The 27128-nt window shown below is 42.5% G+C and overlaps 1 protein-coding gene across 1 annotated transcript; it reads right to left on the bottom strand.

Annotated features, from left to right (window-relative positions):
* Nucleotides 1–768: 768 nt before the first annotated feature.
* Nucleotides 769–25208, bottom strand: LOC134463969 (proline-rich protein 29-like). Its single transcript, XM_063217367.1, has 6 exons — nucleotides 24867–25208; nucleotides 13283–13370; nucleotides 5729–5835; nucleotides 5108–5316; nucleotides 2018–2088; nucleotides 769–1409 (listed from the first exon to the last, which is right to left on the bottom strand). Exons 1-6 carry the CDS (start codon nucleotides 25206–25208, stop codon nucleotides 1378–1380), a joined length of 849 nt encoding a protein of 282 aa, XP_063073437.1. The 3' UTR covers nucleotides 769–1377.
* Nucleotides 25209–27128: the final 1920 nt, after the last annotated feature.

Genomic DNA, 27128 nt, shown 5'->3' with positions numbered 1-27128 from the left:
GTCACACACACACACACACATACACACACACACACACACACACACACACACACACACACACACACACACACACACATACACACACACACACAGCTAAAATGTCACAAACTCATAGTTGAGGACACACACACAGACTCCCTGATCTCATTCACAAGGTTACCATGAACTGCATGCACTTGTGTAATACAGTTTGGGACATTCTCTGCATTGCTTTTACATACAGTTACTGTTGGATCTTTCCACAACACTCAACACAGCATTGACGGACAGGCCACCTATAGGGCTTTCAGGCCGACCAGAACGGAGCCGGTATCGGTGCCTGCACCAGTTACGTTCGGCACTGAAGTGCTTGTCTGCGAACCGCTTGTGTTCATACCGGGCTCTGAACTTTTTCCGCACGTGACTGTGTTACCCGTATGAACCTGCTGACGGCCACGCTGTCGTCACGGTTCGCAGAGAAAAACCTAGTGTTTTGTGGTTCGCGTTGCGAACCAACTTTCCGGTTCGTGAACGCAAATATCTGTGGCGTGAACACGACGGCCAGTTCGCGATTAGGTGCGGGAACGGGCTCCAGCACGGTTCTCAGTCGGCCTGAATGCGCTACAAGAGGGACACACTGACCTCTTCTGGACAGCAACGAGACAAGACACACACACACACACACACACACACACAAAACAAATCAAAACTTCTTTTCACACAGCTTTGGTCATATTTTATTTTGATAATGCTAAATGTTATCAGTTCTTCAAAGACCGTATGGAAGGTTACAAAATTTCAACATTTGTGACCATAAAACATATTGTTTCTTAATTACAGCTATTACAGCCAATGCGAGAAGCAACAAACACATTTTATTGCTTTTGATATTCACATCAATACTAGAGCAAATAACACCATTTTTGTCAAGTTGGTAGAAAATGGTGACTGACTTTGACTGAATGCCTTTGCTGCTCTCCATAGGCTGCACTGCTAAGTCAGTTATGAGGACTGCGCTCCGGTGCCTCTGTAGTTTGAAGCAGAGGCGGCCCAAGTAAACGTACAGTAGAAGTAAATGTACAATATTAAATACAACACCAGCACATGATACTACATAGCGGGTACACCAGTTATTCCATTGTATTTAATGAAGTGGCTACACCTTGTTACTATAAAATCTTGTGGGGGGAAACAAATTTGATCCAACCAGCACAGGAGCAGGTTCATCCTATGTATACACGTCAGTGAGTGCATTCCTCTACACTAACTGTAGAGCAGTTAGTCATTGAAGTTACTTGTGTTGAAAGGAAACTGTGGCAGTTTTTTTTCTGACTTCAACTGTTCCTTTGGCCACCTGTAGTTTCAAGCAAGCTGTGGGCACGTCAGATGTCCCTTCTGTCACAGCCTCCTCTCTGTGGCATCATAGTACTCTTCAGGAAGAAAGAAGAGAATAAAAAATATGTGGGTCAGAAAGAAGGAAAGTAAGTTGTGTGTGTGTGTGTAGTGTACAGTATGCATGAAGGTTCTCTTCACTGATATACATAGAAGGTTTCCAAAGAACCATGATTGTGAGAGTGTGCGCGTGCACGGTTATAGTGACCATGGCCTAAAAAACAGGCTGCAAGACATTAATTAGCTGTCACACATGAGTTGACCATGGCCTGAAGATTTAAGAGTGTTTGCCATCTACATTTTTGTCACCCTTGATGAGTGTATTCCCTTGTGTGTGTGTGTGTGTGTGTGTGTGTGTGTGTGTGTGTGTGTGTGTGTGTGTGTGTGTGTGTGTGTGTGTGTGTGTGTGTGTGTGTGTGTGTGTATCAGGGATGGAAATAAGCACCCGTCCACCTGCCAATGACAGGTACATTTCAGTGGTGACTGGTACATTTTTCAACCCACGAGTCACTTTTACTGGTAAAAACAGTGAGTGACTGGTAGATTTTGAAATCTACCTGCCACCGTGACTGGTGGGGGAAAAACGTAAGTTCCATTCCTGGTGTGTGTGTGTGCGTGTGCATGTGCATGTGTGTGTGCGTCTCACCGGTAGCTGGTGGGACCTCTGCTCCAACGGTCCCTGTAGCACTAGGAGGTGGTGGGGGTGGAACAGCTCTCCTGCAAGACATCAGACACACAGGAAAACATTGCAGCCAGTTAAACGTAAAAACTTAAGTTGTGAGTTAAGTTGTGAGTTAACTCAACTTGAGAAAGCCTCGAGTTGAGTTAGCCTAAGTCTCGTAGTTGAGTTAACTTACAAACATAAGTCAGCAGGCTATCTTACTTTTTTACATTTACTTGCAATATTTCACAGTGAATTTAAGCATATTGAAACAACCCATGCATACCCATCCATCACATGTGTGATGTGTGTTTGACTGTATGCACAGAAATTCTTAAAGGAATACCACTAGTTGTGTGTATCTGAGGTGTGTATTAGGGATGGTACAAACCGCACCGAAAACCGAAACCGTACAATTCACACACATACCGAACCGAACCGTGCAATCCATCACAAACCGCAATTCATGTACTGCCCAGAAAAATATGTAAAACAGAGATTCTAGGAGCATCTTATCCAGTCTCTCTGATTAAAACATTACTGTATAAGACCAAATCAGAGGATGACACAATTAAAATCATACCATTTTCACATTATAAGCCTATGCAAACCATATGTAGGATATTTAGTGATAAGTCCGATTCTATTAGCCAGTGCACCATTTATCATGAACTAAAAAAAAAGAACCATAGAGAACCGAAAACCGTGACCTTGACACCGCGATATGAACCGAACCGTGAATTTTGTGAACCGTACCACCCCTAGTGTGTATGTGTGTGCCATGCACTACAATGGTCTGTGAGTATCGGCATGCTTTATGATTAGGTCAGGGGTACATTTCTGCAAAAAAAAGGTTTAGAACCACTAATCTACTTGCATGATTGCCATCATCTACTTTCAAATCTCTGTGAGATTAGCGACGCCAAAGGTGTTATGACATTAGGAGGGCATGGCCAGGCTCTACTGATCTATACCAAAGAGGTTGGATATATAATAAGAGGAATCGAAACACGCCCACTCAATGCAAAAGCGTGTGCTCGAAATTTGGTCTCCTAAGGGGGCGTTGTCCCTCCTCCTTCTTCTCTTTTCGTGGTGTTTGCACAAGACGTGCGCTACCGCCATCTACAGCGCTAAGGGGGACTCCATTTATTCTCTACCACAAGGTCTCCTAAAGGGGCGTTCGCCCGACGTAAAGTGGATACCGGAAAAGGACCCGCCTGCTTTATCTCACTCTCATATACGATTCTCTGTCTACACCAGGGGTGTCAAACTCATTTTGGTCCGGGGGCCGCATACAACCCATGTGGACCTCAAGCGGGCCGCATTAGTAACATCATCGCAAAAAAAAACAAAACAAAAAACGTAAAGCAGAGGATTAGTGTTCAGTACTATCACGTTTTAAGTGTGTTGAATATGTAGAAAGCAATGCAATACTGATAATCCTATGCAAAATTTCCTTGACTTCATTCATTCATTGCCAACCGTCAATTAATTAAATATGTGACAGTTCACTTTGGCAGGGGGTCTGGGGGTTTTCCCCCAGAAAATTTTGTATTTCTTATATGTAATTTCCTGCATTTTCACGCATTCTAACATCCCGTTTCCAGTTTGAGCTTAATAGGAACCAATACAAATCCAATTATATTTATTATTTAATTACAACCAATACCAATACAATACGAATAAGAAGTATTAACATTTTATCTCTATATATGAGGTCTATAGTATATGAGCTTTATCAAATGCCTGTTACAGTACAAATTCACTATTTATAATAGAAGTGTGATGTGCACTTTACTACATATATACTATATACATACATATAGATCATTGGAGTACCACTCCCCTCCCTGCAGGACATTTACACCACACGCCTCACCCGGAAAGCACTGATGATCATCAAAGACACAAGCCACCCTGCACACAAACTGTTCAGCCTCCTGCCCTCTGGAAAGAGGTACAGGCGCCTCCGTTCCCGCACCACCCGGCTGGCGAGCAGCACAATGCACCAAGCGATCAAGATGCTGAACACTCAACCCACTCTCCCTCCACTGTCAGCCTCTAGCCAGCAAGGCCACTGACAACCCCCCCCCCCCCCACTGTCAGCCTCTAGCCAGCAAGGCCACTGACAACCCCCCCCCCCTCATCCCCCACCACCATATCTGCGACTGAACATTCCACCTGCACTACTATACTTGTGACTGAACTTTCAACCTGCACTAACTCAAAACATGCACACACACACACACACACACACACACACACACACACACACACACACACACACACACACACACACACACACACACACACACACACACACAAGCACACTGCACTTTCTGCACTAAACCCAACATACACACACTGACACACACACACACACACACACACACACACACACACACACACACACACACAGACACACGAACACACACACAAGACGCACACCGCACCTTCTACCTGCACTAAACACATACAAACACACACACACACACACACACACACACACACACACACACACACACACACACACACACACACACTGCTGCTGGTGTACTTGACAGACCTTTTTATATTTATTTTCTTCAAAATGCTACTATTACCATATCAGAACGCTATAAAGGACTTTTTTTAGGAAAAGCACAAAAACACAACAAATACCTCTTAATGTATGTCCTCTACAAGTCTTCTGTTGTCCAGTCTTGCACTTTAAATGTCTGTATGAGCACTGTCTATGTCCATACTGTCTTAAGTCCATGTATAAGTACTGTCTATGTCTATACTGTCTATGTCCTTACCTTAATTAGTCTATGTCTGTATGGGAAAGCAAGAAATGTAATTTCAAATTCTTTGTATGACCAGTGCATGTAAAGAAATTGACAATAAAACCTACTTGACTTGACTTGACTTGACTATATATACAGTGTAACAGAGGGACCATTGGGTTAATGTCATGCAGGTCTCGATTTTGCCCCGAGGGCCGTAATTGCGCATTTCGGTTATTTCATTTTTTTAAAAAAAATTAAAAAAAAAAAAGTAAAAAAAAAACAACACCCCTGGTCTACACCATCTCACCTGAGCACTGGGGGAGGAGGCTGAAGGGGCTGGGCTTGCTCCCCACTCTCCTGACACCCGGAGCAGGGGTTGAGGACAGGGGTCACGGGGTGCAGGTATGGCTGAGGAAAGGGCGCCCAGCCTGGGTAAGCTTGATAGGTGGCAGGGGGGTAGTGGTGGTGGTACACTCCTGGGTCTTCTTCCAGAGGCTGCGGTGGATAGCTGGCTGTCTGGGATGTATGGAAGAACACTGTGTGTCTAGTCACTTCAGCTATTCACTGCCAGCAACAGCACATTGTGAGTGGGTAGTGTGAGACGGTGAGCGTCTGTACATATGTCTGATTCTATAAGCACCACGAGCTAGAAGTGTGTGTGTGTGTGTGTGTGTGTGTGTGTGTCCACAGTCACCTGATGATCCAAAAATAGAAAACTCTACTGAGAGAATAGTCATACTCGTTTCGAGTGACCGCTGATGATGATGATGATGGTGCGGGGGCGCACGCGCGCGTGTGTGTGTGCGTGCATGCGTGCGTGTGCGCTTGTGTGTGTGTGTGTGTGTGTGTGTGTGTGTGTGTGTGTGTGTGTGTGTGTGTGTGTGTGTGTGTGTGTGTGTGTGTGTGTGTGTGTGTGTGTGTGTGTTACCTCTGGAGTGTTGGAGTATCCAAAGCTGCTGAGGGCTGACATGGTCATGTTGTTCATGATGACCTGGTGCATCTGGGCGTTCTGGATCATCATTAGCTCCACCAGGTCTGCAACACACCATGCCCAGATGAGCATCCACACACATTCAGACAGGTCTCACTAATTCAACGCCCTTTCGGTACTTACCGCTTACGTCATGCGACCCTAACCTTAACCCTAACCCTAACCCTAACCCTAACCTTAACCCTAACCTTAACCCTAACCCTAACCCTAACCCTAACCCTAACCCTAACCTTAACCTTAACCCTAACCCTAACCTTTTTTTTTTTTTTTTTTTTTATTTTACCTTTATTTTACCAGGGAAATAAAATCACATTGAGAATAAAATTCTCTTTTACAAGTGAGCCCTGGCCAAGGCGGCAGCACACATAAAAGTTACATTTACAGACAGGACACAGACAAAACAGAACAAATCAGTATGGATAAAGAGATAAAATTACACAATAAAAACCATAAAATGATAAACATAAAACAACATTAGAAGGAGATTAAAATATTAAAATATTAAAAGCAAGTGCAGACAGATTTAAAAGTGTCATTAAGATAGGTTTTAAACTCAGCTACAGACATAAAAACAGCAAGCTTAAGAGATTTCTGCAGTTCATTCCAGTGAGTTGGGGCACAATGAATAAAAGCAGTTTTACCGAATTCAGTTTTTATCATGGGGACACCTTAAATCGCTTGTTTGAAATGTTTGATTACCATGTGACGTACCACGTAAGTACCGAGAAGGCGTCAAACTAATGGGTCCCCATTCAGACACACATAAACAGTTAAGCATATACACAGATATGCATAATATCACACACACACACACACACACACACACACACACACACACACACACACACACACACACACACACACACACACACACACACACACACACACACACACACACACACACACACACACACACACACACACACACACACACCAGGATTTGATGTTAACTTTTTTGCTCACCAGCCACTGTAGATAGCGGTCTTCCCAGAGTCATTAGACATTTATCCTGCACTGGCTAGAGTTTTGTTGCCAGTTTTTTTTTTTTTTTTTTAGAATATTCTTGCATTTAAATACAATCAATTGGTGCAACTACTGTGATTTGTCACACCTAACAATACTGTATGTTGCCTGTCAAAGTGGCAAGTGAAACTGAAGTTGTTATTAGCCACAGCCAAGTCTTACCACCAGCATTTGGCTGGTTGGCAGGTGCCAATGTCAAGCCCTGACACACACACACACACACACACACACACGCCAATGCCAAGCCCTGACACACACACATAGGGTCTTTCTCAAATGCAAGGCCAGTGTCCTTCGAAGTGTATCAGCCTAATTAGTCACGCCCAGTGATTGGATACTTTTTGGTGAACTCTACAGAATATCCAATCACTGGGTATGACTAATAAAGGGTATCCAATCACTGGGCGTGACTAATTAGGCTGATACACTTGGAAGGACATTGGCCTAGCATTTGAGAAAGACCCACACACACACAATATTCTGTTGCAGGCACCTCGTATGTCCAGTAGGTGCTGCCCTAGTCTCAACACAAAGCCTCTTATGACGAACTGTTCTCTCTCTCTCTCTCTCTCTCTCTCTCTCTCTCTCTCTCTCTCTCTCTCTCTCTCTCTCTCTCTCTCTCTCTCTCTCTCTCTCTCTCTCTCTCTCACTCTTCTGGTGTCCTTCCCTCCATAAAGAAAGTGAGTGAGGATGTGAGGTGAGTTGAGGTGAGTTGAGGTGAGTTGAGGTGAGGATAATACTGTCCCCTCTAAATCCACAGAGGGCAAAGCCTGGGCTCACTGAAATGAGACGGGCATCAGGAGGAGAGGGCTGGGCAAAGACAGGTGGAGAGGTGAGGGACCGCAATTACACAGCTTCCAAAACAGACCACGGACACACACATACACGCACCTAGGCAAACGCACGCACACACACATACATACTGTACACACACACATGAACAAACAGTGAGAGAGTGAGAGAGGAAAAGACAGAAGCGGCATCTGGTTTTTGGTCCACATCCTTACAATTCTTATGCTGTGTGTGCATGTGTGTGTGTGTGTTGTGAATGATCAAAAGCAGTCGAGTGTGTATGTGTGCGTAGGGCTGGGCGATGTGGAAAAAAACTATATCACGATATGGATTGCTTTATATCACGATAACGATATATATCACGATATAGCACAATTACATACTTTTTCAGTAATTCTCTTTATTTGCTCTTTATTTTTTCATGTCGTAAAACAACCTTTCTTTTAAATGGATCTTTTTATTGTTATTTTTACAGTTACATGAACGTATTGTGAGAAGATGAAATGTAATTAAATGATATTCAATTGTATACAACTGATAAAATTACTATCACGATGTAAACGATATAGGAGAAAGGTCACAATATACACTTTTATAGCACGATAACGATATATATCGTAATTTTGCCCAGTCCTGTGTGTGTGTGTGTGTGTGTGTGTGTGTGTGTGTGTGTGTGTGTGTGTGTGTGTGTGTGTGTGTGTGTGTGTGTGTGTGTGTGTGTGTGCATATAAGCTTGAATGAATATTATGTGCATAACTGCACCCACTGTTAATAGCTTCAAATCTAGACTTAAGACAAAGCTGTTTTCAGATGCTTTTACCTAGCTTGCATTATATATCATTTTTATTTCTATGTTTATTTCTTACCATATGTTTTTATCTTAATGTTTTAAACATATCTTTTTTAAATGTATTACAGTATGTCTTTAATCTTGGTGTTTGGTTTTCTTTCATTTTGCATTTGTTTTTTTGTGAAGCACATTGAGTTGCACCTGTGTATGAAATGCGCTATAAAAATAAATTTGACTTGACTTGACTTGTGTGTTACAGGTGTGTGCAGTTGTGTACGACATGGCATCCATGACATGCTACACAGCCATCCAGCCCAGCAGGCTACATCCACATCCACATAGACAGCTGCAGATGGTGTGTGTCATGGCTGGATTGGCCGTATCTCACAAAGGGCATTTGTCCGCCTCGGTGGAGTGTTAATGATTTTGGCCACTGATTCTTGAGAAAGTGGCTAAAACAGGTTGTAATGTTGACAGAAAAAAACAAAGTGAATTACAAAATTATATGGTATATCCTAGTAGACTAAGGTCTTGGCTTCTCAGAAATGCACAAGGCCAATCTCCCCATTTTGTATTTTTTTCAGAAATCAGGCTTTTCTCCGATCATACCTTGTTTTTTGTCAACACCGTCAGACACAATTAAAAGTAATTAAAATTGTATTGGTTTGGTTGCATATGTATCTGGACTTTTTAAGTGATTATGTGTATTTTTTGGTTCACACATATGCCTTTAAATGTTGAAAATTCACTTTTGTTCTATTTTAATACTGTTTCATGTGTTCTAATTTTAAAATATGTACCGTCATACAATGCTTACTTAACGCCTAAATAGAACAAACAATTTTTTGTAATTTCACAAATATTCGTGTAGGCTTAAATTGGCTATTACTTTGATAATTCAACAACTCCTAAGGAAAATGTTGTAAGCACATTCATTTAAAATGTCCAAAACTCCTTCTTACGGTGGTGACTTAAGAACTGACGGGGGTGACAGTAATCTGAGAGTGGTGAAAGCCTAATTAGTATCTGCATTTAGCAAAATAAATAGCCCTCTCAAGTCAATGGCATCTTGCATAAACACTTTATTATATCCCCGAAACGCGGAGCGTCGGGGATGTAATGGTTTTGCGTGCACCGCCGCCGCCGCCGCGTCCGCCGCCGCCGCCGCCGCGTCACGTTTTTCGTGTTAACGCGATAACTTTTGAACGGATGTTTGGATTTGTCCCAGATTTGGTGTGTTAATGCTCTAGGGCAGGTTCATGAACTGATTCGAGTTTGGAGGTCAACACTTTCAAGATGGCTGAATTCAAGATGGCCGAATTTTTGTGTGGCCCATAACTTCTGACTGGGTGGATGGATTTCTCCCAGATTTGGTGTGTTAATGCTCTAGGGCAGGTTCATGAACTGATTCGAGTTTGGAGGTCAACACTTTCAAGATGGCTGAATTCAAGATGGCCGAATTTTTGTCTGGCCCATAACTTCTGACCGGGTGGATGGATTTCTCCCAGATTTGGTGTGTTAATGCTCTAGGGCAGGTTCATGAACTGATTCGAGTTTGGAGGTCAACACTTTCAAGATGGCTGAATTCAAGATGGCCGAATTTTTGTCTGGCCCATAACTTCTGACCGGGTGGATGGATTTCTCCCAGATTTGGTGTGTTCATGCTCTAGGGCAGGTTCATGAACTGATTCGAGTTTGGAGGTCAACACTTTCAAGATGGCTGAATTCAAGATGGCCGATTTTTTGTCTGGCCCATAACTTCTGACTGGGTGGATGGATTTCTCCCAGATTTGGTGTGTTCATGCTCTAGGGCAGGTTCATGAACTGATTCGAGTTTGGAGGTCAACACTTTCAAGATGGCTGAATTCAAGATGGCCGATTTTTTGTCTGGCCCATAACTTCTGACTGGGTGGATGGATTTCTCCCAGATTTGGTGTGTTAATGGTCTAGGGTAGGTTCATGAACTTGTTTGAGTTTGGAGGCCAACACTTTCAAGATGGCTGAATTCAAGATGGCTGAATTTTGGTTTGGCCCATAACTTCTGACCAGTTGGATGGATTTGTCCCAGATTTGGTGTTTCAATGTTCTAGGGTAGATTCATGAACTGATTAGATTTTGGAGGCCAATAATTTCAAAATGGCGGAATTTTCATTTGGCACATAACTTCTGACTGGGTGGATTGATTTGCCCTGTAACACTTTATTTTAAAGGTTCACCCTTTCAGTGGATCTACCACATTAGGTACAGTGTAATAACCAGCATAATGTATTTAATACCATGTAACAACAGTGTAATACCAGTGTAACAATATGCAATTCCTGTAATACCACTTACACACAAATACATGATGTAAGTACAAGATTGGTACATGGTGTTACACTGGTATTACATGGCATTAAATGTTGTTGCACTGGTTATAACACTGTACCTAATGTGGTATATTCACTGTAAACCATTCAAACAGTGTTACCATTTGCCCCATTTTTTTTCTTCATTTTCACAATAGTCATTTGGTTTTAAGCCTATGCATGTCATTGATCTATGTATATATATTAAATATATTTCTTTAATATTTTGTATTTATCATATACGTTTATGAAAAGGTGGACGGGAGTGGTAGGAATGATGGGGGACTGGAAGCGTTGCGTTTCGGGGATATACCTTAAGCAGTCGAAGGCGACTGCACAGGCAGTCTAGTTTTTGTGTGTGCACAGTATGAGCATGTGTTTTTACTTCATTAGTTAGATTCTCTAGGAAGTAGCCACTGGTTCTTGAAAATGTGGCAAAAACAGGTTTTAAGTTGTTCAAATCCAAAATTTAGAGGTGTATTATCATAGATGTGGGTCTTGGCTGTGCAGTGAATATGTTGGCCAAGCTCCCCATGTTTTACATTTTTCATAAAATTGTCTCTTTCTGGTTTTGTCAACAACGGCAGGCAGAATTAGAAGTAAAAACATGTGTTTATTGTATTAAAGTGAATTACTTTAACAATTAAACGTAACTGTAGATACTTATTGTATGCATATTCTTAAAACATGTCAAAAACACGTAAAACATGTGTTTTTTGGTGAACTCCATCAGATGTCACCACCGTCAGGTTTTCTGACAAAAAAACTCCAAATGCACCTCAGTGGTGGCTAGAGTATCATTTTGGATCACAATTATTACTAACATGCCTAGTAATGTTTCATTAACCAGCACAATTTAGTAAAATATGGAACAAGATGATGAGCGGAACAAAATCTGACGGTGGTGACATCTGACGGTGTGAGACAAAAAAACACTCTTTTACATATTATGCATTGTTTGTTCACATTAGCCATTTCATTTTCGCTCTGTTTCTTGGGTGCTTCATACCTTTTCTGAGAAAGTATATATTAATTAACATTAATGTAATATAATACCATTAAAACCCCCAACGGTCTTGACAGTTTATGGTTGGGACAGTACCAGTGTCCAAACAAATTAACAAATTGAGGACAAAATAGTAGACTTACAGGAGCTTCAGTGATGTTGAAGTATGCAGTAGAGCTAAAGGTTTGAAAATGGTCCTCAGTAATGAAAATGACCTTGTGCATACCTGATTTTATTGTCTTTTAGAAAAAATCTGACGGTGGTGACCAATATGCTGGACACATTTTGAGCAATCAGAAAATAATAGTAAGTATTGTTTTACATGCACTATGTGCACATCTGTAGAACCACTTTAATATGGTCCTCCACATCATGGTGATATTGTTCAATTCTGTTAGTGATTTTTGTATTTTAAGTCAATTGAAATGATGATGCCAGTCCTTGGGATAGGCGTTTTTACAGGGTGTGGACAGGTTTATAGTCATGAAAAGTAATAAAATTACACTTAAATATTTCAAACAACTGTGTATTTGTGTAACAGACCCGTTGGCCATTACCTGGATTCATTTTGTTCGTGAACATTTAGTTGATTTTCAACAGAATTAGCATTTTACTGCTGGGACATGTTTTTGCCAAACTTTCAAGAATCAGTGTGGCCTGACTCTATCCTCAATGGTCATGGGTGAGCGGCTAGGGCATCAGACTTGCATCCCAGAGGTTGCCCGTTCGACTCCCGACCCGCCAGGTTGGTGGGGGGAGTAATCAACCAGTGCTCTCCCCCATCCTCCTCCATGACTGAGGTACCCTGAGCATGGTACCGTCCCACCGCACTGCTCCCCATGGGGCGCCACTGAGGGCTGCCCCCTTGCACGGGTGAGGCATAAATGCAAATTTGTTGTGTGCAGTGTGCAGTGTTCACTTGTGTGCTGTGGAGTGCTGTGTCACAATGACAATGGGAGTTGGAGTTTCCCAATGGGCTTTCACTTTTCACTTTTCAATGGTATCAGTGCTCAAGCTCCTGGAGCAGGCCTGTCCGAAATTAGTGAAAGCCATGAAAGTAAAAGCCCACCTGGGAAACTCCAACGCCCATTGTCATTGTGACACAGCACTCAAGTGCATACTGCACACAACGAAATTGCAGTTATGCCTCACCCGTGCAAGGGGGCAGTCCCCACTGGCGCCCCGAGAGAGCAGTGCGGCGGGGACGGTACCATGGGAAGAGCACTGGTTATTTACTCCCCCCACCAACGTGGCATTTCGGGAGCCAGGAACCGGCAACCTTTGGAATACAAGTCTGACGCCCTAACCGCTTACCCACGGCAGCCGAAGTCAGATATAAATAAAGCATTTTGGGTTTTCCGGTCACAATAGCTGATTTTAAATGACTAAAAATGGTGTCACACGCTGCATTGTCTGTTCCACTGCCTGGTAAATCGGACTTGGCTGAACATGCCTGGCCCATTTTTGTTTAGTTTGTTTGTCCCAGTTCAGGCGTGGTGGGCATGCTGGAGTGTTCAACGAACTCACTATACCTTCTCTGATGTGGCCAGGCCGCACAGCGGGGGGTGGGGGTGCCATGGCAGGGGGCAGCTGCTGAAGGATGGTGGTGGGCTGAGGCGTCTGGGAGACACGCGCACGCACACGCACACACACGCACACATAAGGGGTTGTTAGATTCTGTCACAAACAAACAAAAAATCATTCAAAGCCCTTGCAGTGCCTTAGCTTCATGGCAAAGCAGCCAGGTGGCTGACAGAAAAGGGGAAATGGAAAAAAATGAGAGAGAGAAAAGCAAGAGGGAAGAAAGAGAGAGAGCTGAGGGGAGAGGGAGGACAGCACAGCCATTGCCTCCAGGCGATGTGGAGGAGGAGGAGATCGAAATGCTCGCCCTAATGAGCCTCCTGTTCCCCCACAAATGTCCAAGGAGGGATCACCAGAGGAGTCCCTGGAATACAGCGACTTTCTTTTCCCTTTCTTTTCTTTCTTTTTTTTAAACTCCCCAGAGGAGTCCGTCTCAGCATGGGGAGAGAGCAATATCAAAGCAGCAATTTTCTCGGGAAAGAAAATGACCAATATCAGTGAAATGACAGCAAATATCCTGTGCATAACTAAATGCATTGTAACATGCCATTGGGTTTTAAGAAGCGACTTGGAGAGAAAAAACTAAAAAGTAAGTGTGTCTTAAACAATATCAGGCTGTTTAACATAATCTTTTTAAATAATCTCCTAGGGACCATAATGTACTGCAAAGTTGGCATATTAAGAAAAGAAAAAAACTCACTGGTTGTTGAATAATCTGAATAGATGGCTGCTGGGCATCCATATAACCATCTTCTACCCATGCCATGTTCCTTTCATGTAGGTCAACGTACGTTTGTTAGTAGCTACTAGGCCTAGGCCTGCATTAAATAGCCTACTCGGGGGCCGTTCTGAACGCACACATAGCCTATGCTTGCTAACCTCGTTGGTCGCCGAGGCAGCAAGATGCAAACATAGGCCTATTGTACTTACACACCTGCGCAGGACATCAGTCGTCATTCAGCACAGCAACAATGGCTGCGTGCGCGAGAGTGCACGAGCGCTGCGTTGGCATTCTGATTAGTTTTCCATCAGCTCTGGATAACACCAATTGGACCTGCAGTTTTTGCCTCAAAATGGAAAACCTTCACAACTATTTGTGAACATGTGAAAACTCTCTTCTTGGCATAGCTAATTGCATAGGCCTACACCTCATCTTCATGATCACATGTGCGAAGGATAGTTGGGCTTCCCCATTTAGAATCATTCCACTTTTGACAGACAGGTGGTGGTTTTTACCTGTCACCTCACTGACAGCGCGCCACTAATTACAGCTTCAAGTCTGCTTCTCAAACTCGCCCACCCCCGTTCTCTCCTCCCTCATTCCCGTGTGTTGTCTAGCTCTCTCCCACACAGCCCACGACCGAAATCACGGCAGGGCTTCAAAACCTGTAATTAATCAAGTCGCACGCAGTAATCTGAAGGCATTGGCACTATTTATAAAAGCCCTTGACAACGGAAGACTAGCTGGAGAGAAAGAATGCGCGCGAACACAAACAAGGACGAATGTAGATGCCGGGTAAGTGATTACCACTCTGCAAGGCAGATCCAATGTGCCTTAGCTTTTGTGTCGTGATTTAGCTTGAAGCTATTTTGTTTTAATATTAAAGTTGATGATGAATTACTTACCTCCCTTTGTCATTTGACTGGCCCATTTTACCTGAAAATCTGGTCCTTTTAACTTGGAGGTACTCGTGCAAAACAAGTCTGGAAACAATGTTTCCAGAATTGCAGGAATTAACATTTTATCACATGGGCCTTCGTCCAAAACGAAACCATGAGAAACAGTCATTATACATCATAAAAACACATGGAAAAGACATATGCCTACATTTTGCTTTTTTGTATCCGAGTTATTTAGCCGAGTGAATGGTGGCCCAATTTCCCTGATACCCAACTAGAAAAGAATGTGACAATCATATCTCATAAGATCCTTGGCAGTTTAATCACAGAAAGGAAAGGATAGCCTATAATATGTTTGTCCTTCTAAAGATGATTTTTTCACAAATCTGAACCACTAGACAGAAGGCGCCTGCAAAAGCACACTCCTACCGCTCCAATATAGAGCGCATATTTGTTTTATTAAAAATGTATTGGCAGTTAATTATTAAGGGTAGAGGCTTCCACAGGCTTCCTTAGGCCACAAGCCATCTTGATTTTAGGGCACTGCAGCGCAGTCTCGTTCCATCACAGCCCTCTCACTTTATATTAGACTAATGACGCGTCATTTGGGTAAATTGTGATTGCATTAACGCTAAATGGCAAGACATTAAGGGCTATAAATGTTTTGCTAGTAGCTGTGAATACACATGCCTGTGGGCCTTGTTTGTCATGATTACCCACATCAATCTTTCTTGCTAACAATAACCAAATAAACTCTCTCTCTCACACACACACACACACACACACACACACACACACACACACACACACACACACACACACACACACACACACACACACACACACACACACACACAAAGACTTGTCTACAGTAGGGCCTATATAGGCTAGACATTGCCTTCACTAGTTCCTATGGCAACTCCAATGAGATGGCAGTCCCTTGGTGGTGGTGACAGAAACTGTGTGCCCACAATATTCTGTGGTGGCCATGCTAAAAATACCAGCTGTCACAAAAGTTTAACTTTTGCTTCTGAAACATATGTAGGTGTTTGCATGCACGAGCATGCACATGCCCGCGCGCGCTCATACAATTGTACACACACACACACACACACACACACACACACACACACACACACACACACACACACATTCTACTGAAATGGAATTTGATCGAGTCTGACATTAGCACACATTCACTGTCAATATCAGATGACATTCAGTTATAATGAGCACTGGTTTGGTGTCTTCCCCTCCCCTATGTGAGCTGTAGGAGTACAGTAGGCCTATGTGTGAGGGTTATAGAAACCACTGAGACTGCGTTTAAAAATGGACCTTGGACAGAAATGTTCCCCTTTTCTTTGCCAACTTGTTATTGTTATTTGACATTCTGGCTTTGGACCGGGAAGAAAAGCACAGCAGGGTTTCCGTGTTGCAAGTCAAGTTGCTCTAACACACTTTGATGAGTCTGTGTGGTTGGTCGTTTGTCTGTGTTGCTTTATGAAAATGATTAAGGAAATTCACATTATGTATTCTGTATATGTGTTGAAGGCCTTGTGATGAAAGCTAAATCAAGAGAATTAAGATCGACATTGGGCCGGCAAGCTAAATCGAGAGAATTATACTATATGTATACACATGAGGCCTTATTTTTGTAGCATTTTTAGAAGTCATACTGTACAGTCCTGTATCAGTGGCACTGTGCATTACACATACAGTACAACATGATATGGTGTAGCCCCTTAATGCACGCCGTACCTCCAGTGGCACGCTGTAATAGTCATTGAAAAGTTAACTACCATAGTACTACAATACTATGACAAAACACAGGGCCTTTAGTAATGCACTAAGACATGGTCATTACCATTCTAGTAACAGTGTAATACAAAATCAGGAAGTCTGAAACTCGCACTCAAAAAAACTGCATTGAGGATGGGGTCACCCAGAACGTTTGCACTTACATACACATTGCACTTATATAGCACGGTGAGATAATTAAAAACCCATTTTATTTGGGCATTTCTTCTTATTTTTTATTGAGACTTCCTGATTTTGTATTACTCTACTCACCACACAACTAAAGCCACCTTGAAAGGCGCAGGCCCTCTTTTTGAATACATTCTGGTAACAGCACATTAATAAAGCTGTGTCTTAACGGGATATACGTATAGTGAAAAAATAAGGAGGTTGCACCATGTAGGCTATACATTTTTCAGTTATACGTTATTTTGGTCAGCACCCTAAAAGAAGATCAAATCTGTTTGAGTGAAGCCTGCTCCAACCTCTATGGTGTATACGGAATAATTATGGATATTCAGTTGTCTCAGTTTTAAGACAATTGATCCCCCAGATTCTGAACAGTACCCATAAGCTATGCCTCTCCTATGGCTATTATGTGTAGGTTATGTCACATGCAAATGATGTGCTACTGTAGCTTTAGTTGTATGTTGCACTTTCATGGAGGTGGAATCACCAGTGATCCCACTCACTATTTGCAGAGAAATCTTAACTACGTCATAACAACATTGCTATGACATTCCTGGGGGTTTTAGCAGATTAAGATACAGTCATTACAGTTGATGACAATATGAGTATAACAAAGGCCCTGCGTGAAAGGGTTAAACAGTCACAAGAAATACGAATCTATCTCTAGAGATTCTTTCTTCTTAATGGGGTAGCTACTGGTCCATGATACGTTTGCTGCATTTGTTTATAATTGTGTGTAGAATGGCAAGTTTGTCAGCTTCTTGCGAATCTGAGTCTTGCGAAACGAAAGCCTTATTCTAGTTAATTAGCTGCAGTGCAGATTACATAATAATAATACCATCATTTTAAAAATGCAAACTGCTTAATGTCTCATTAGTTTTAAATGCATATTCTTGTGTATCGAAAATGATATTACACAATTTGCCATAAATTTGTCTTTCTGTGGTAATAGCATTATTCCCCTTGATGGCTTATGGTGCAAATGTGGTGCATCTGTACATGTGACCTGTGTGTGTGTGTGTGTATGTGTGTGTGTGTGCGTGTGCGTGTGCGTGTGCGTGTGCGTGTGCGTGTGTTTGCGTGTGCGTATGCGTGGGCGTATGCGTGTGTGCATGATGGAGGGAAGGGGAGGTTGAGGGATTGAGAGAAAGAGAGATAAGGAGAGGCAGAGACAGACATGTGCACGCTCGTCACGGTTTCTAATCAACTAGAATCAAAGCCAAATCACTTCAGTAAGCACAGATTGTAATTGCCAAGCAGGTTCTCTCTTCCACATGTGCAAAGAATAGAAAGGGGAATATACAGCATTGAATACTTTGGTGGCAGACTATGAGGCGAGACATAGAGACGTTTTAACCACAATAGACAGAAAGTTAAGCCAATAAAGGTCACTGATCGTGTCTCAGATAGTGTCTCACTTGATCTCAGACTGCCCTGCTTAAAGATGGGTGCTGCTAATCTTCTCCAAGAGAGCCAGGCAGATAACACAAACAGTTAGGCGCAAAACTGAGCACAGATAGCAATGTAATGCCAGATGCAGTGTAATGCCAGATGCAATGTAATGTAATGTCATGTAATCTGAAACTGTGACACATAAACTGCACCGGCACAAAACCCTAACCCGTTAAGACACAGCGTTATAAATTTGCTGTTACCAGAATGGCAATGACCAAGTCGTAGCGCATTACTAAAGGCCCTGTGCAATGTCATATTGTAGCCCTATGGTACTTAACTTTTCAATGACTATTACAGCATGACACTGGTGGTACGGCGTGCATTAATGGGCTACACCAATAAAACACACCCAATCAGACTGTACATCTAAGTCCATCATCAAATGACCAGTGTCATCTGCCATCTATAAATTGCTATGTTCTTCTGATCTACTCATCACTCCATCTATGTATTAGTTCAATAGCAGTCTAGCTAATTGCTTTGGTTTGTCGCGTAAAATGTCATGTCATATCAATAGCAGGGATATTTGTGTGTGTGTGTGTGTGTGTGTGTGTGTGTGTGTGTGTGTGTGTGTGTGTGTGTGTGTGTGTGTGTGTGTGTGTGTGTGTGTGTGTGTGTGTGTGTGTGTGTGTGTGTGTGTGTGTGTGTAGGGGGGGGGGTCGTGAGTGTAAGATGAGGGGTTGTCACTGGGGACAGATAGATGGAAGAGCGAAGAGCAGGAGGATAGAAAGAGAGGAACTGAAGAAAAACAAATTAAGATGGGTGGCTGTCCTGAACTATTTTTATATGAATATTTTATGTATTTATATTATATAGGCATGCTGATTAGGTCAGAATGCTGAGACCTTAAAGGGGCTTGTTTGTGTGTGTGTGTGTGTGTGTGTGTGTGTGTGTGTGTGTGTGTGTGTGTGTGTGTGTGTGTGTGTGTGTGTGTGCGCGTGCGCGCATGCGTACGTGCGTACGTGCGTACGTACGTGTGTGTGTGCTTGCCTGTGAGTGTGTGCAAGTCTGTGTGTGTGTGTGTGTGTGTGTGTGTGTGTGTGTGTGTGTGTGTGTGTGTGTGTGTGTGTGTGTGTGTGTGTGTGTGTGTGTGTGTGTGTGTGTGTGTGTGTGTGTGTGTGTGTGGGCGTCCCCTACCCAATACTTGCAAGGTAATGAGGACCCAATTTTGGGACCCTGCTTTCCCTGGGCCTGGGACGACTAACCCCTTTTCCCACCCTCCGCTTGTCGGCTTCCCCGTGCATGCGTACGTGGTGCATGCATGTGTACGTGTTTGTGCGCGTGTGATTGCATACTCTCTGTCTTCTTCATTAACGGGGTGCTAGAGTGTCAGACACTGCCATGCTTATTAGCTGTCAAGGAACTACGGCAATCAACTGCTTTTATTTATAACCATCCATCCACCAGCCAGACACAAGAGGCACCATTAGCTTAAAGCCATTCCTGTCATGCAAAGACAATGCCCCTTAATCACGTCTTAAATTGTAATTATGGTCTTGGACAATGTGTTGATTTTACTAAGAAACTCGCTTCTGCGTTGGCCCTGTATCTTCTCCGTGTTTGATAGGGTAATTAGTGGCAAAGCTGCTGGAGTAAAGGGTGGTGTGTCTGCTTCTAATTTCTTGCTGAATTCTTGATTACTGCTGATCTAATTGAACCTTTGAACTATAGTAGCCTATAATATAAGTTTTTATTTTTAGTATTTCAGAAAGGGCCCAAATGCCCAAAAGGCATCGTTTCTGGAAGAAAATTGCGATTACAAAATTACATGCAGATGTCGTTAAAAGGGCTGTTTTAATGTGAGGTTGCTTTTGGCTGTTGCATTTCCCTTGAAATATAGGCTACTAACTCTGATTGGGTTAGTCATCAGCACACTGCAGACACATTGGTCAAGAAAGCTACACTGCTGTGTTTTTTTAGCCACATTTAAATCAATCTAAGGAAGTCCATTGAATTTCAATGAAGGATCTATGTATGTGTCAGTGAGTGAAGAATGTTGTCTGTGAAACTGTATCCTGAGGCAGATGGCACATTACACACATAACTTCTTCCATTGGATGGAAAATACAAAAACATTAAAGAAAATCCCGAGGAAATAACTGAAAGAAGAAATCTTCGATATGTCAGGGGGTGAGGCCAACCGTAAATAAGATGATCTTTCATGGCTTTATTTTAGGAAACACATTTCAGATGAACTAGTAGCCTACAGTGTTGACATTGTAGAGATAAACCTCAAATTGAAGATATAAAGGGCTTGGGAGGGTGAAAGGTGCACTGCACTGCAGTTTCTGAGGGTTATTTTTTCCCTCTTTCTGGGATGAAAATGTTATGTCACACTTTTTACCACCACTGATGTTCCCCCAGCCCCTGACCCTCACCTTTACTTAGAGACGCAGACAGCTTTTGCAGGGTCCAGGACAAAATTATCTGAAAGGCCCTCCCTCTCAATACAAACAATGTAATAGGGAGCCGATTCTGGGCCATGGCCTTGGGACAACCTACCCGTTTGCTCTGCCCCTGTCGGCAACACTGCCTCTAGCACCACAGCGATATCATTTTCAATGAAGCTCTCACCACCGAGGCTATTAAATGGATGTCACCTTTTGTTACTGTGAATTGGCCATGCAGTAACTCCACCATCGCTGATCATCATTGTACCCCACTGTCTTCTCTGATAGCACTGCAACCGACCTCTTCTACTTGTAATGAATTCTGTAGCAAAGCAATTGTTTCATGACAAATCATCTAGCACTTACTGGTCCACTGCTCTCACTAAAACTCCTCGCATCTATAAAGTTCTCTTTGCATCAGCCGGTGGTACAGTTTTTTTTCCCAACCAACTCTGTCTGAAATATTCTTTTTTATATTTTTTTAACTCCATTTCACAGTTTATTCCATCAACAGTAGAGCTGGTCACTTAACTGTTATGTTCCAGTAGTATTTCATTAATGAGCAGCCCAGGGCTTGACACTGGCACCTGCCAACCGGCCAAATGCTGGTAAAACTTGGCTGTGGCTAGTAATACTTTCAGTGTCACTAGCCAATTTGGCTGGCAGCTTATTCCTTGGTATGACTTATATATCGTAGTAGCCTATATTATGTTGTTTGCCCCTTCAATTGTTTGTATTTAAGTTCAAGAAAAAGCTCAGTAACTCAGTTTCTATTTGCTTGGTATACTTCCATGTTGAAAGCTATACACTCTACTTGCTTTAGCACCTCATCTTCTGAGGTTAGATGTACACTATCATGATAAAGGAAAAAAAAACAATATAAAATATTTGGCTAGTAGAATACCTGAATGGCTAGTGACTCGGGAAAACCACTAGCCACAGTGGCCGGTGGGTGAAAAAGTTAATGTCAAGCCCTGGTTCAGCAGCCGGTCAGTAGTCTCAAGATCAGAGGGCTACATCTTCGAATCTCTCACTCTCTCTATACCTCCATCCATGGCTTAAGTGCCATTGAGCAAGTCACTTAACTCCAAATATCTTCGGGGACTATAACCAACACCCTGTGAATAACTGTAAGTTGCTTTGGATAAAATAGTCAGTAATGTAATGTTTATTCTATTACACCCCAGCCCTGTTTATTATTAACCAATCCAATTACTCAGACTTTGCTCTCTCTTGTGTATGGACCATTGCATTATTTTTTTACAGATTGACAGATAGTTATCACTGCTCATATATTAGTGAATCCTTCACAATCCCATCTCCACTCTCAGAAATAAAGGTATAGAACTCGTCGCTGTGGCAGTACCCTCAAGGGGAGTACCATTGCATCGTTTGATTGGTACCCCAAAAAAGAGGTGCGTTCAGTTTCTTGCAATGTCGACCAACGTGCATCTTCAAATTCAATTTATTTGTTTAGGGGGATAGCCCCTTGAGATAGGATATCTCGTATTCGAGGGGGTCACCTCTTTTTTGCAGTACCACCCAAGCGACGCAATGGTACTCCCCTTAAGGGTACTGCCACAGCGACGAGTTCTGTACCTTTATTTCTGAGCGTGTGCCTTCCCAAGGTCTATTGTTTTGACTCCAATTGAGAAATGACTACGGTAGGGCACAGTCAGTGCTTAATTTGAGGGGGAGCAAGGGGGAGCTAGCTCCGGAACCTCAAACGAGAGCTCCGGAACCTTGGATGGAACCTCAGGGAAAGACATCACAGACCCCCCCTCTGGGGGAGCTACCCATTCTCTGCGCTCCGGGACCTCCCGCTTGACAAATTTAGCACTGGGCACAGTGCTCGCAGTCTAGCGATTTTGATGTGTTACCTTATTGCAGAGACCACAAAGATTTGGCACTCAACAACTGAGAAATCTCTATTGTCGTTTCCCCTACAAACTCTGCTGAGACTGGCTTACTGCAACAGCCTTCCAGATCACCTGGAAAGATAAAGCAAAGTTATCTGCGGTAGGTCCAAAAAAATTGAGAACTGCTTTTTTTTTGCATTGTAAGAACCCAAACCACTATGTATCGTAGGCCTAACTCATCCGAAAGCTGAGTGGGCAGTTTGGGAATTTGGCTTATAGCTCAAGGTTGCTGGTTCAATTCCCGCTGCCGCCAGGTGGGTGGGGTGAGTGAGTATCCAGAGCTCTCCCCCATCCACCTCCTTAACTCAGGTACTTATGGTGCTGCTCCTTTGGGGCTGCAGGAGGGTGGCTCCTCTGCACAAACTAGATATTTAGAATGTGAGAAATGAAATGTCTACCCTTCCAAGAGGGGTCACACTCAGCCTTTTAAAACATGGAAGCAGCAAAACATAGACATATTATGTTTTTAAAAAATGTCAGTGTCAACACCTTGCATTGTTAAGGATTCTTATTAACTGTGAAAAATACACAGCACACACATGCAAGGGTCGTAAGGTTTTCCAGAAGCACGCCCATCCCAATGCACTCCTTTTACCCCTTTAAACTTCAAAAAATGCATCATGAATTTGGAGAATGTCTAACCTAAAATGACCCAAGAATATGAATTGAAATGCTCTCTATAGTCTACGTCGCGAGACAAAATGCTGTTCCAGCCATTACACACTGACCAAACACAAAAAACAATGTTGCTGTAGCCTCGTGGTGCACATCGCCTTTCTGGTAACAGCAAATTTATAACAGGGGCCTTGTTTTAACAGATTAAAGATATTTCTGATATTGAATGCTTTATAAGCTTTATGATGCAGCACATCAGCACTCTTGTCATGATGTGAGCCTGCATAAGAACCCATGCTTTTCATTGAAATATACCTAGCCTAGTAATAGTAGAGAGAAAGATGGAGCAAATAGAGAAGGTGAGATCCTTCACTGCACCGCAGAGACAGACAGGGTCACCATGCACTTCGGTTTGGCACAATAATGGTTCCCCAATATCAAAATAATAAAGTGTACCAAATCTAAGTGTATGAAGTACAGTAGGCCTATCCAATAGTGAATTAATAGAAAACAAGTGATGTGAGTGAGAATTTTATGTGGAAAACAACATGCATTTCACTCAAGAATATGATTTGTCAACTATCACAATGATTTGAGTAAAAAAATGTACAACTGCCATAAACAGTCCATGGCAAAGCCTTGGTTACCCTGTGGTAAAGTTTACCTCTTTAATGTGTAGCGCAAAGATGAATAATAATAATAATAATAATAATAATAATAATAATAATAATAATAATAATAAGCAAATATTTTGATCAATTTGAATTGGCGAGCAAAACATTAAACTGAGACACTGAAAGTCCAAATGTGCATATTTATTACAACAACATGCTGCACAAGAAAATATCAATGATCTACAATTAAAAAAAAACTCATGCAGCATACATCTCTTGTCTTTAAAAGTGCTGGCAAAGTGAGCACAGAAGATCCACCACAGACAACCCGGCATCGCGCGTGCTGAGGGAGAGAAAACACCCAGTAACGGCAGTGGAACATAGCCTAGAAACGTGCAACAACAAGCCGAGTGTTTTCCACCCTCGCGTGCTAAACAAAACGTGGCACGTGGGTACTTCAGCAGCGGTACAACACAACCCAGAGTTTCCTCCAGGTGATAACCACATGCGTTGAGAAGGAACTTGTCATTTGACATCACTATCAAGGTTTTTTTTTGGCGAATTATCTTCGTCATCACGTTGAGGTAAAAACATGTAAACATTTGTTATTACGAAAACAAAATATTGTAAGAAGTAAACAACTTTTTCAAGTAGACAAATGTAAGCTTTCCAGTAGTATTTTACACATCCTTGTCGTTAATCGTGCAATTAATTTTGACAATTCACATGGTCAAGTCCGTTCCATTTTCCATTAAGACAGTTCCCTTCATGTTTGGGGGATGATAGACAACTTGCATTGTCTATCTTTTGTCCCATAACACCAATAACCAGTCTCACTTAGATGAGCCTATCTATTTCCATTCATTCCCAGACATACATAGTGCATAGACGTCTCAATCAAGTGGTGCGCATCCGCTAACTGAGCCCAATCATCACCGCTTCAACGTCCTTGGATGGTCTGCGCTCCTTCACGAGAAAGTTGATCATACTTTCAGACTTGATCATCAGGTTGCATCCCAGAAAGAATATCCCAAACATGACGGTGAGTGACAGAACGCACAACACAGCGATCTGCACCACGCGGGTCACAAATAACTTCCGTTCCTCTGGTGTGAAACCAAGAGATCCACCGACCCCAACGCCGTCGCTCGCGGCCACAATATCGGTTTCGTTCCCCGCGCAGCATCTCAGGAGCGTGTCCGTAAACTCTTTGCTTCGATTGAGGAGAGTCTCGTGCGCTTGTGTGAGAAGAGTGGTGTGATTGAAAAGTCCGTCCATGTTCTCAATCACTCTTAAACTCCGATTCCGTGAGAGAGAGAGAGAGAGATCTCAGTGCGTAAAAGACAATGCGATTTCTGAAAAGAGGTAGAACTTTCTACAATAGTTGCTGATTCGTTATTTTCCCTTGTGTATGACTAATAGATAACAATTGAACTGGGCTCCTTGATTAAATTTGACACTCTCCCAAACACCTGCCGTTCAGGTATGACATCCCTTCCTCGCTATAAAATAGCCTAGAACTACTACCAGCAACCTGATGCTGAGCGCCTCCTCTTTGGTATCTGTATTGCCATCGAGTGTGGAGAAGGATATCATGATCACCACGCCCCCTGCACCTGTGTATGTGCGTATGTGTTGCTGACGTTTTCCCTTTGAGGATTCAATGGATGTAGTTCAATTGACCTCTTTTTTAGATTGAGGTGATAGCCTATTAAATTCCTGGAAAGACTGAGGCTACTTCATGAAAGTGGCCAAAGGTTTTTAATGTGTGGTGTGTTGATGACAGAAACATTTGTTATGCTGCGTGTGTGTAGCCTACGTGTGTGTGGTAGTCTCTAGTGCATCTACTTCTACGTATATCTATGCGCACTATACTGTAGCCTAACACGCAATCACACACAGAGTGCAATATGCACTCACAATTTAATACAGCGGTCTTTCTCCGTTTCAGACAACTTCCCAAGCAAATCAATTTTGCCTTATGATCATGTGTGCTTGAATAATTATGCAAGCATAGGTATATACCCGGAGCCCTGCACATCTGCATGTGACTGTATACTTACAGTATGGTTGCTTTTTTTCCCTTGAGGAGACGTGATCAGGTGTTATGTGCAATTACAGCCTATGTGAGGTTTTGACAAAATAGAATACAATGCATTAGTCCAGTGATTCTCAAACTGTGGCGCCTGAAGGAAGGCTATTCTAAGTGGGCCGTGAAATCATTTTCTAGAAATCTAAATAGTGTTTGTGTGTGTGTGTTGCTGTTTGCAGTTTTGCTGAGTTGTATTGCTTATTGCATGGGTGGGGGGCATTTATGGCCCGTGAGACTATCTTATCACCCCCCTCCCCCCCCATATCATTTTTAATGTTATTAAGTTTCACATGAAAGATGACGTGTTTTGTAAAGCAATCTTAGAAATTACATTTTGCTATACAATGAAGTTATATTTTCAGGGGACCTAGTGAAGATTGGATCTGTTGTAAAGGTGGCCGCCTTCATATAAAGGCCTAAAGAGCAGGGGAAAATCCCGGTTTGTGCTCAAAGTACGGCCCCTGGAGGACTAGTGGCCCTTGGAATGAAAAATATTCTTCACTTCTGGTTTATTGGGTCAGAGGTGGGCCCCAGACAGTTGTGAACATCTCAAGTGGGCCCCAAGATGGAAAAGCCTTTGGAACCCCTGCTTTAGCCTATTTATTGCCAGTATAGGCCTACACAATGACAATTGCACATACAATAAGTACAATGACATCAAAGCAGCTCCCTCAGTGAAACATGCAGATGGAATCTACAACACAAAATAACCTGGCCTAAGAAAGGAAATTTGTTAAATAATTGTTAATTTGCAATTTCAATTGTTACATCCAGCATCACACATCACATATCAGTTTGACTCTTTTAACTCTCAGGGGAATTTACAGTGACTAATTTTTCATATAAACATGTTGGCCTACTCTCACCCAATCAGAAAGCACCATGCCTCGCAACATGCCTGTGTAAACAGCCTTAGCCAATTAGACAATGTAAGTTCGTCGGTCACCATGGCGACTGAGTTTTAAGGAGGCAAGATAATCCTCTTAAGAGTTCCAAATTAATTTTGTTTAACCTAAAATCCAAATTGTTTTTGTAAGATATTGTGCGGCGGCATAATCCCCCATTAAGGTTTGTCACGAGGGGTGTAGCTTCTATGATGCAGGTTC

The sequence above is a fragment of the Engraulis encrasicolus genome, chromosome 2, assembly GCF_034702125.1.
Source record: "Engraulis encrasicolus isolate BLACKSEA-1 chromosome 2, IST_EnEncr_1.0, whole genome shotgun sequence".
Lineage (NCBI taxonomy): Eukaryota > Metazoa > Chordata > Actinopteri > Clupeiformes > Engraulidae > Engraulis > Engraulis encrasicolus.
This window is presented reverse-complemented; position numbering and strand designations above follow the sequence as displayed.